Here is a 12,108-nt window from a genome sequence, read left to right as displayed (position 1 = left end):
ATCATTAGTTAATAAGATGAAAAGGTATCTCAGAAATCTTTTAAGTGAAATCCAAAAAAAAATTCATGAGAGTTTAAGTTCAAAATAGACCATATTATATAATCTACACATCTATACATATTATAAAAGTGTGAACCAAGGTCAAAGTTTTTCTATTGTGTATTGTAAACTTTATCCTTAGTTTGTACATGCAGGAGAAATTTAGTGAGGATATTTTTGTAAAATCAGTTATTATGATTAGGACAAAATTGTCAAACTACATTTATGCTAGATAATGATCAAGTTGCCAAGAAAGCTGAAACTCTAAAATTATTTGATTTTTATTTTCTTGTAGATGAAATGATGAATTGAACAAACTTTTTTCACAAAAAATATTAACTTGAAAAGATTGAAATACAAAAATATATTGATTTTATTTGCTTATAGATGAAGTGAAAACTTAATTTGTAGATTTTTCACAAAAAAGTTAATTTGTAGAAGATTAAAATACCAAAATTCTTTGGTTTTATTTGCTTGTAAATAAAGTGAAAATATTTTTTTCACAAAAAAATTAATTTGTATAAGGATATGATGTTAAATATATTTTATTTTACGTTAATTAAGATTAATTATTTGAAAACGAATAATTAAACTAATGAAGCCAAATAATTAAACTAATTTTTTTTTTTTTGTTTTACCAAGGTTAGTGTCATGAAGAAAGTTCGACATTTAATTACATTTACAAAATGATACAAGAATTATCAAATATAAATATAGATAATCCTAATAAATATTTCGTGGGTATTTATTCTATCTATATTTCTTTATCAAAAAGAAAGTCGACTAATATTTTTCAAAGCCTTGGTTTATTACTTAAATTTAACGATATAAGATTGCATAAATATATTTGTATTAATTTTATCTATTTTTTACTCTTTTAAAGGTTGTCCTTAGTTTGTACATACAGAAGAAAAAATTTAGTGAGGATATTTTTGTAAAATCAGTTATTATGATTATGACAAAATTGTCAAACTACATTTATGCTAGATAATGATCAAGTTGCCAAGAAAGCTGAAACTTTAAAATTATTTGATTTTTATTTTCTTGTAGATTAATTGAACAAATTTTTTTCACAAAAAGTATTAATTTGAAAAGATTGAAATACAAAAATATATTGGTTTTATTTGCTTATAGATGAAGTGAAAAGAATTTTTTCACACAAAACTTAATTTGTAGATTTTTTCACAAAAAAGTTAATTTGTAGAAAATTAAAATACCAAAATTCTTTGGTTTTATTTGCTTGTAAATAAAGTGAAAATATATTTTTCACGAAAAATTAATTTGTATAAGGATATGATGTTAAATATCTTTTATTTTACGTTAATTAAGATTAATTATTTTAAAACGAATAATTAAACTAATGAAGCCAAATAATTAAACTAATTTTCTTTTTGTTTTACCAAGGTTGGTGTCATGAAGAAAGTTCGACGTTTAATTACAATTACAAAATGATACAAGAATTATCAAATATAAATATAGATAATCCTAATAAATATTTCGTGGGTATTTATTCTATCTATATTTCTTTATCAAAAAGAAAGTCGACTAATATTTTTCAAAGCCTTTGTTTATTACTTAAATTTAACGATATAAGATTGCATAAATATATTTGTATTAATTTTATCTATTTTTTACTCTTTTAAAGGCTATAAACTATAACAATTACTTTATGAGATATTCTTGCAATTAACGGAGTATTTTTATAAGAGATATATATTGACAAAACATTTACAGCTTTTTGTAAACTTAAAAGATAAATCTTTGAATGTAAAATTTTAAAATTATGATAAATAAATTTTTATAAAAATTATTCATTAGCATTACTCACTACTTCTCCATAGATAATGTCAAAATTATTTGGTTTTTATTTACTTGTAGATAAAGTGAACAAATGTTTTTCACAAAAATAATTGTTTGAATGTGATTTATTTTATTTTGTAGATTTATAATCTTTTGAATGATTTTATATATGCAAGAAGTTTATATTTAATTTGGTGATGATGTTTTTTGTAAAATCAATTATTATGATGATGTCAAAATTGTCCATCTATGTATGTTAGGTAAGGATCAAGTAGCCAATAAGATTGAAACTCCAAAATTCTTTGGTTTTTATTTTCTTGTAGATGAATTGAACATATTTTTCCCATAAAATATTAATTTGAGAATATTGAAAACACAAATTCATTGGTTTTATTTGTTTATAGATGAAGTGAAATAATTTTTTCCCAAAACAATTAGTTTGTACAATATTGAAATACCAAAATTTTTTTGTTTTATTTGGTTATAAATATATTGAATTTTTTCCAAAAAAAAAAAACATAATTTGTGTAAGGACATGATGTTAAATATCATTTATTTTACATTAATTGAGATTATTTAATTTAAAACGACGAATTAAAATAATGATGCCAAATAATTAAATCATGTGGGTCGGTGTTATGAAGAAGGTTCGACAGTTAATTACATTTCACAAAAATGATACGAAGTATTATCGGATATAGAAGAAAGATGACCTTATAAATATTTATGATTGATAATAAGAAATGTCAAAATCATTTGGTTTTTATTTGTTTATAGATGAAGTGAACATATATTTTTCACAAAATATTAAATCGAATATGATTTGTTTTATTTTGTAAATCTATAATCTTTTGAATGAGTTTATATATGCAAGAAGTTTCTCAAGAAAAAAATTAATATATAAAAATTTAATACTTCCAATAATATAGTATGAAACATAAAAAAAAAATATGTTGATCGTAATTTTGAAGTTTTGTATTTAAATAATATATTGCATAAATCTGTTATATCACTAAGAGTTGAACACTTTTTGATAAATTAATATCATATTAATTAAATCATATTTTTCAGTTGTCTAGATGATGAAATAACCAAAATTCATTGTTTTTATTTGCTTGTAGATTAAGTTAAAAGATTTTTTTACAAAAATGAAACATAATTTGTAGAAGACTGAAATAACAAAATTCTTTGGTTTTATTTGCTTGTAGATTAAACGAAAAAAAAAATTTCCAAAAAAAAAATTAGTTTGTGTGGAGACCTGTAGAGGCATCAAATAGAGAAGAATATACATTTCTTCTCAAAATGGACAAAACGATTTAAATAATTTATAATTGAACACATTCAAAATATAAGAAAAAATTTCAACAACGAAATATTGAACGCAAAAAGATATCAGTAGATTTCGAACAACAAGAAATTAAAAATAAAAAAGACGATCATCAATTGTCTCAATTGTAAAAATATTGAAATATAAGTAATAGAAAACGAGAACAACACAAGAATAAATATTCAGAATAACTAAATTATTGCATAGAAAGATTTCCAGCATCAAAATTATTATAAAAAAAGTTTTCCAACCAAAGAATAAAAAAATACAGATATGAAAATGCAAATGATTGATGTCGACAGCACCATAAGATTTGCTAATGAAGATGATGAGAATATTGTTTTTTTCCACAAAGAAGAAAAAGCTGATGACAAAAAAAAAAAATCGTGAAAGCAATAAAAATTGAAAATATAAAAGAAGAAAACATTTGACGCAATAACTTAATTTAAGATTTAGAATATATTATCTATATCGTATTTTTATTTTTCATAAATCAGTAGCACGTGGTAAAATAAGTGGTCAACGCTATGTATTATAATTTTTTCTTCTCTCAAATTTAATTATAATTATTATTATGATATCAATTTTGTATTATATTTTCTCCAATGTCTAATTTATACAAAATTATAAGATTATTACTAATATGTTTTTCAACAATTATTAATTTATTTAGATTGCGCTTGGGTGAATTGATTTCAACTTCATGGATTAGAATTATAATTTTATTGTTAACAATGAAACAATAGATCAAATATTGAATCTACACATGACTTATTTACATATTATTATTTATATAAAGTGGAATGAATGTCAAATTACATCATTATTAATGGGTGGACTTGAAATATATCATAATTAACATGAAATACTAATATATATATACACATGAAATGAGTGAATTTGAAGTTTACGATGTCACTTCACTAAATAACAAAAATACATTTGAATGTATTGAAATCCTTCCATTCAAGAATAACCTTAGATTTATAACACAAAATTTTAAACAAATATCTTTTGCACTCATTTTATAATACTTGTTGTACAAATTATATTACATTGAATTTCCTACGGATAATGTTAAAATAACAACCAATATATCCTACTGCGATATTTACAACAATTATATCGTGATATTTTGTTATTGTCTAATGAGATTTTATATTTAATTTATCATGAGATTTTGATAAATAAAATTTTTGTATTGATTTTTTTGTGTTATAAGAATTATTGTACAAATTTGATTGTACATATAGCATACTCATTTTCTATTGACTAAAATAACATGAAAATCATTAATATATAATTTTCTGTAAATTAATATCTTCTGATCTCATTTCTTTAACAACAATTATTGACAACATAAATTTATTTTCACGTGCGTCGTACGTGTCTTTACCTAGTTATAAAAATATATGGATTCCAATGTAAGACATCATCTTTGAAAATTTACATACAAATTACTGACACAGGAAAAAATAGTGTGAAAGTTTTTTATTAACAAAAATATCTTTTATATCGAAATTAGATATTGTGATAGACCCTAATAGGATTAGGGTCTTTTGCTGCAAAAGGGGTCAAAAAATGAAGAGAAGAAATGGTTGGTAAGCCAGCCACTAGCTCAATGTCCGAATCGAGGGTTCATACTCTAAAACTTATTAGGATATTATTATATAATTATTTCTATGAATACAAGACAAGATGTAAACAAAATAAATGGAATATATAAAAAATGGCAATGACATTTACACGTCTGGTTTCTCATTATTTTACTATAAGTGTGCTAAACACATTCCAAGGATACAACTATTTGCATAACTTAATTTTCCAGTGAGTTGGATTTAGTTCCATGGAAACACAATTGACGCACAAGTAATTATAACAAAGAATTTACACTTTTTTTGATTTTATTTTTTACCAAAAAAATAATATTAAAATCATATTAAAGATTTTTGGTAAAAAAAAATGTTATGCTCCGAATGCATGTGAGCATTGCCTCGAACTTTATTAAATTTATTTACGATGAAACATAGTTTTTTTTTTCCATTAATTTTCTCATTAGTAAACAAGCAAGTTAAATTTTAAGCCGATAACCGAACCGAACTTTCTAAGTGGACTATGTTTCGATAACAGACTAAGGAATAGTTTCTAGATTATCTGCGACGTAGATACCGTGATAAAATTAAAGATATCGACTTCGAGCTCCTCGAGTTTCATCTTGAAGTCGTGATCAGCCGCTAAAATATGCAGATAGATGGAGAGACAACTGTGGTTTTAGGACAGCTTCAATTTGCATAAGTCCATGTCGAACCGGTTTATTTGTCGATCTTTAATATTAGATTGTGCATTCCATCAAATGTGACAAAGTACTCATTTTTTAATCTGCCCATTAGCTGGAAGAATCCTGGCTAGCTCCATGATAAAAGCCAGCAGCAACCCTTTTCTCTGGAAACTAATCTGCAAGAAATTCATCATTTAATTTATTCTTGTACATTACTGTAACATTCTGATTTTGGATTCTGCTTTGAACCCTTCTGTGAAAATGGGGGGACAGCCGTGTTGCGAAAAGATCGGGCTCAAACGCGGTCCATGGACTTGGGAAGAAGATCAGAAGCTTATGAACTTCATTCTTAACAATGGCATTCAATGCTGGAGGCTTGTTCCAGAGCTTGCAGGTATCCTATGTTCTTTCATTCTCTGATTTTCCCGTGGCGAATTGATCAAGATCAACAGATATTCGAATTGCAAGAAAAATTATTTTCATGTGTGAGGATCATCGATTGTCTCAGTTATGGCAAATGATGTTGGATGCAAAATGATATAACAGATGAACATAATATCAGTTGTAAAAATTATACTAGCTGTTTATGGTGAATTTCTGGTGCGCTGTCATTAAGCTACCAAATTTAAATTTCTACTTTCTAAGTAAAATGAGTGTAATGGTGAGTATGTTCGAATCAACAAAGAACGAGAGATTTATTTATTTTGAGAAAAGACAATTAAAAAGGACATTTGTTTGATTAGAAATAAATAAAATACTACAACTAATTAAGCATGCAAGAAGAAATAAACAATCAAGAATAAATAACTAATGAAATGTAAATTTCAATATTACCAAGCTCTGATCCAAGGGGATTCCACTATTCAATTGTATCAATGTTCATCGGCTAACATATTATTTATGCATGCAGTTACAAGTAATTAACTTTAGGATTATAGGAATAGCTGCTAAAATCCTTGTTGCTTTCTTAATTTAATTGACCAAACCCAGCATCTAGTCAAAACTTATTAATAATCAACTGGCCACACGCTAGTGTTCCATATTAATTAAAGATAGTATTTTCGTTTTGTGGAAACAGTTAATCTTAAAATCTAACAACCGAGATAGTTGCAGTTGATAGATCGAGTTTCGTTGATTTATTCATAGTAAATATGATATGATATCACAATACACATAATCTAGTGCTACTTAGGTACCAATCGTTCATGACAATTACGGCTCACTGAATTCATGGATAGCGATAGAAAATTATATATCGAATTAAATTGTCAGATTAATCGACATACAACTTTCATAGAATTAAATATAAATAGACAAATACTTAAACAAAACAAAAATATTAAATTATAGCGCAAAAAACATCACAGTGTTGAATCAGAAATAAAACTTAGTCTAGAGTTGTGGAAAGAAGATGAGAAATTCCATGTGTTTCTCGTTAAAGAGAGTGGAATTCTTCTTTGATTTTTTTGTGCCTCCTTGTTTTAATTTTCACGTATATTGATTAATTAGGTCCGAGGGAAAAGTCTATTAATCAATAAAAACCTAATGTTGCGAAAACAACATAAACTCTATGGACTATGATGTGAACAAGTCCTTCTCCACAAAGTTTTACTTTGAAGTTGCTTTAGCTTTGTGGCCACCATACATCAATAGAGAATTTATTGAGGAAAAAATTATTGATGTAGAGGCCTATGGAAATCAGGATCTGACTGTTTCTTCAAAGATCGAGTAATGTTTGCTATTGTGAGAATTGTACTCCTTATGCTAGAAGACTTGTTCTGATATTTTACTACAATCTCCTATCCAGTGTTGGAGATGAAATATCGGTGAAGTTTGGCAGGGTGTTTGTCCGTGAGAGGATTTTCAGCTTTAATCCCGAAGTGATAAATTCTTTCTATAACACCCATACTAGAGAATAATACTGGAAAGTTACACCTGATTTCAATGTCAATGTTGATGTTCTCACTGGCAGACTAATCAAAGTTTTTCCAGATCATCCCGAAAGGTTGTCTGCTGCAAACTCGACTTCGTTGTATTATGTTGTGCATAAGACTGCAATAAAAAATTGGACTCCCTCAACCAACAATAAAGTGGCTACTAAACCACATGTCATTATATTGTTTTCTACATGATTGGTATAGGTAGTACTGCATTCAGTTTTGGCCAGATGGTATTCAATATTGTACTGCAGTTGATTCAAATCCATCAAATTATCTTTTCCCTCTTTGATCTATGGGATTTTGGAATCCCAATGATTTCTCAAGGATATAGATGAAGAACTGTCTGATGTAGGTGATCAACTGAAGATTGCACATGTATATTTCAAGGGAAACATGAAGGTTGATCTTCCTTTGTTTGAGCCTGGTGTTGCCCAGGATGTTGGCAACAGAGGTGCTTCAACATCTAGAATCAAACCAGCTGAAGCTAAATCAATTTCGAGGGAAAAACCTTCTGAGTATGTTATGCTCTCTACCTCTCATATCCAAGCTCAGATGGATTTTGGCCGATAACAAATTCAGACCGTACGAGAGGTTATTAAGTTCTATGAAGCTCAAGTGGCTGAGTATGAGTTGTTGTTAGAAGTTGGTGTTCATTCCTTTGCTGAACAAAAAATGGGAGCATAATTCGAAGTTGTTGCTGAAGCAAAAATGGATAAGTCTCGTGTTGAACTTGATGATGATGATCATCAAGATATTGTTGGAGATGCTCCGTAAATTGTTTGATTTTCTTTTATTGTGTTATCTCTAAATTTTAAATTTCGTTTGATTTAGTTATCTTGTTCCGTTAATAATTATATTTCTGAGTGTTCTAGTGTAAATGTTACAACACATATTTGACAATATTGTACTAAATTCACAGAGAGATAATTATCTAACTCAAAGGAAGTTATTATGCATGCAAAGATAATGCATATAAGAAAGATAATGTCATTTTTGGATGTTTTGTTCAGAAAGGACCAAAGGAGATGATTGAAATGAATATTATTTTTAATTAATTTTTTTCTTGTTGTAATATTGGTATATTAAAATATAGAGTTTTGCCTTCTAGACTAATAAAATTTTCTATAATATTGATATTTTCCTTGTTCGATAATATTGTGATATTATTGATATTTATGATAAGATCTCTAAATATTATACTATTGTTCAAAAGAGTTTATTTCTCAATGAAATTCTTGTTTCTACTTGTGAAGAATTCTACACAAGGAATAAACTCTAGGGCAAAAATGAAGTTTATAAATAAGAGAGATCATTGCTGCTGCTCAGACGGTGGTTTTGAGAGTAGAAAGAAAAGCAAATAATTATATTAGTGAGGATTTTGCATGGTCGACTAACACTATTTGTTGTGTTGGCGTGAAGTGTTGGAGACATTCGAAGACAACACTTGTGTAAAGTATTGGTTGAGAAGTTATTTGTGACTCCATATTTCGACAATTGATTCGTTCCATCCATGGTTTTGTTTTTGTTTATTTGGAATGCAATTTACTTCATTGAATTGTTAAGAAATATCGTTGTTCGTAGTTTCACTAGTATTATTTTGTAAACTATTTACAAATTTCTAGTGAATATTTTGCTCGAGACACCGCACAAGTTTTTATATTTGTAAATGATTTATTTTGTCTTATTTTAGTCATTAAAGTTTATATGTGTGTTTAATTAATATATTCCGCTGCATGTTGTAAATACGTGTTACAACACCTACACACAACACTTAAAATATGATACACACAATCTCAATATTTTATGTACTTTAATGTTAAACAATCACTTTCATACTCAACAAATTCAATTTTGTAGCAAGTTAAAAGTGTTTTTGTATATGATGCCATCTGGGATTTGTAGCAGGTGGTCGAAGATATAACGAAATAAAGAACCATTGGAACACAAGGATCAAGAAGAAAATGAAGCTGTTGGGATTAGACCCCTTGACTCATAAGCGAATCGAGCCGGCTTCGGATTCGGAGAGTAAAGAAAATCAACACGGATTGGAAGTTCAAGAAATTGTTTCATCTTCTAAAGATGGTCAGATGTGGCAAAAAGCAGAAGATGATGAGTCTTGCATCAAGAATTTGATGATGGGAGGTTCTGTTGTGGTTCAAAATACTGAATCTTTGGGGATTGGTTAATGGATCCTTTCCAGAATTGGGTTGATAATCCCTTTTTATGGGATAGTTTCAACCATTTTGAATATAGGTTTCCATGAGATTGAGCTGCAAAGATTCATTTTAAACCATACACTAGTATTTCACCCATGCGATGCACATAGTGCTATTTTATATAAATAATGATTAAAATTAGTAAATATTAGTGTTTGAATAATTATTTAAAATTATTGATTTAATATAATGAATATATTTAAATTTTAAATATTATTATCAAAAATTATTATATCAAAATATTAATATCATTTGAAATAACGCTCAAATGATGATAACAATATTTTATCGTTAAATTGACTTATTATCATGGTTTAGTGGAACTGCTATAAATAAAAAGAATACAAAAATATTTAAAAAATCTTATATTATTTTGTTTATCAAAATTTTAAAGAATAAATAAACATTTTTAGAAAATTCAAATTTTTTGAGTTTTCAAAAAAAAAAAATCAACTTTTTTTTCATTTATTATATTAATAAATTTTGACTAAAAAATTAATTATTTTTCGGACATGTTAAAAATATTTATATTAAATTTCTATTAACAACAATTTACGGACACTCTTTTAAAAAAATTGAAAAACATAATATTATATAAAAGCTTTTATATTTTATTTAGTATAATAGAGAGTAGTAAACATAAATTCTATAAAAGTAACACACAACTTAAAACCATAATCGAAATTAAATAGAATAATATAATCAATGCAAACACGTAAATGTAGTTTATAATTTCAAAAAACATCAAATTTAAATTTGAATTTTAAAAAATGAATTGAAAACAATTCACATTCAATTACATATTTATTTTCTATGTGTTTCAAATATTAATGCGGTGTGTGAATACATTAATAATGATATTTTTTTTATAACATATTATTTTTGACGAAAAACTTTCCAGATATGGAAAAAACTTTGTTTATAAATATGTGTGCGCGCATGTGAATCATATAAAATAGAGGAAATATAAATAATATACTTAAATCAAAAAATAAAATGTATGGAAAAATAATAATAAAATTTTGATAATGAAAAATACATTTTAAACTTGAATTTATGTTGTTTTCGTATGCATGTAGATCGTATCGATGAACTAATCAAGGTTTAAAAGCTAAATGTATTTTTGAATGATTTAAAAGTAATTTATGTTGTCAATTGAGTTCAGTTCCAATTTGAATAAAGAACATAAAAAACACATAAATCATATATTGCATTTAAATTGATATAGAAATGAATTAAATTCAAATTTAAACTAATAAAAAAATTGATATAATCAATTCAAACAATAATTGAAGTTTATATTTTCGAATTTCTTCAATTTACATTTGAATTTTTTTAAAAGAAACTATATAATTCTTTATTACAAAAATATCAATAAAAATCGCATAAAATTAAATGTTTGCAATTATTTATTGTAGTTCACCTATTTCGAAATTAATGATATCTTTATTTTTTTAGAATTATCATTTTTAAAATTAATTGTTTTCAATCAAATTATATTCAGCACAACCTCGTTGGTATGAACCGTGTGATGAAACCAAGATATTAAATCATGTGATGGAACCGATGTTAAATCTTTGAATGCTATTTATTTTTTCAATATATTTATATTTAATTTTAAAATTAAAAGTGAAATTTATATATTCAAGAAATTCAATTTTAAAACTTAAATTTGAAAAAGAATTTGATATGTTTTTAGACAATTTTATTAATTTTCATATTTTAATTAATTATATATTAATTATCAATTATCAAATATTTCAAATTGTGTTATCCAATAGGCATGAGAACTTTGAAAAGAAATTTTGAAAAGACAACTCATTTTATTATTATTGAAAATTGTAATATTATTAAATATATTAGGAAATAATTTTTCTTTCTTTTATTTCCTAATTTAGTAAAGAATTTGACGAGAACTTACTAAATATAGCATACTTGTAAGGCCCGAGATGTTAACATTTTAACCCGAGATTATTTAATTTACGAATTTTGGAATGATGAATTAAATTCCACGATTTTTGTAATTAATTAGGATTGAAATTGAATTAAAAAGAGTTATGAGGACCAAATTGCAAATAGTGAAGACTTCAAGAGCTAAAGTGCAATTATGGGATTTTAGTTGGACACTTGTCCTTGCCATGTATTTGGATATAATTTCTTTATTTCACTGATAATGGCAGCAAAGGAAACCGAAAGTTTCCATCGAAATTCCTCAAAGTTTCTTCATATACTAGAATTGTGATTTTGGAAGATCCGGCCTTCAGATTTTCGATCCGAGCACAGTTCTGTGATCCTCTCGTCAATAGCTTCAAAAGGACGTAAGTTTTATTATGTTTTATCATGTTTCGAAAATTTGAGATGGGAGGAATTATAATTTGATCATTAGTATGTGTTCTGGGAATACTAGACATCGTAGAATCGAAGTCAGATCGAAGAACAAGTTGATTATGAAATTGTTATGATTTTCTGATTATATTACTTGGAAATTGAACAGATTTGGATTATTGA

At 26.2% G+C, this 12,108-nt stretch overlaps 1 protein-coding gene across 1 annotated transcript; it reads left to right on the top strand.

Moving 5' to 3' along the window:
• Window positions 1–5,705: 5,705 nt before the first annotated feature.
• LOC140974977 (transcription factor MYB20-like) lies at window positions 5,706–9,570 on the top strand. Its single transcript, XM_073438470.1, has 4 exons — window positions 5,706–5,838; window positions 7,586–7,614; window positions 7,709–7,835; window positions 9,290–9,570. The coding sequence occupies exons 1-4, from the start codon at window positions 5,706–5,708 to the stop codon at window positions 9,568–9,570; spliced, it is 570 nt and encodes a 189-aa protein (XP_073294571.1).
• The last annotated feature ends 2,538 nt before the right edge of the window (window positions 9,571–12,108 follow it).

Source organism: Primulina huaijiensis, chromosome 4 (assembly GCF_012295235.1).
Source record: "Primulina huaijiensis isolate GDHJ02 chromosome 4, ASM1229523v2, whole genome shotgun sequence".
Classification (NCBI taxonomy): Eukaryota; Viridiplantae; Streptophyta; class Magnoliopsida; order Lamiales; family Gesneriaceae; genus Primulina; species Primulina huaijiensis.
This window is presented reverse-complemented; position numbering and strand designations above follow the sequence as displayed.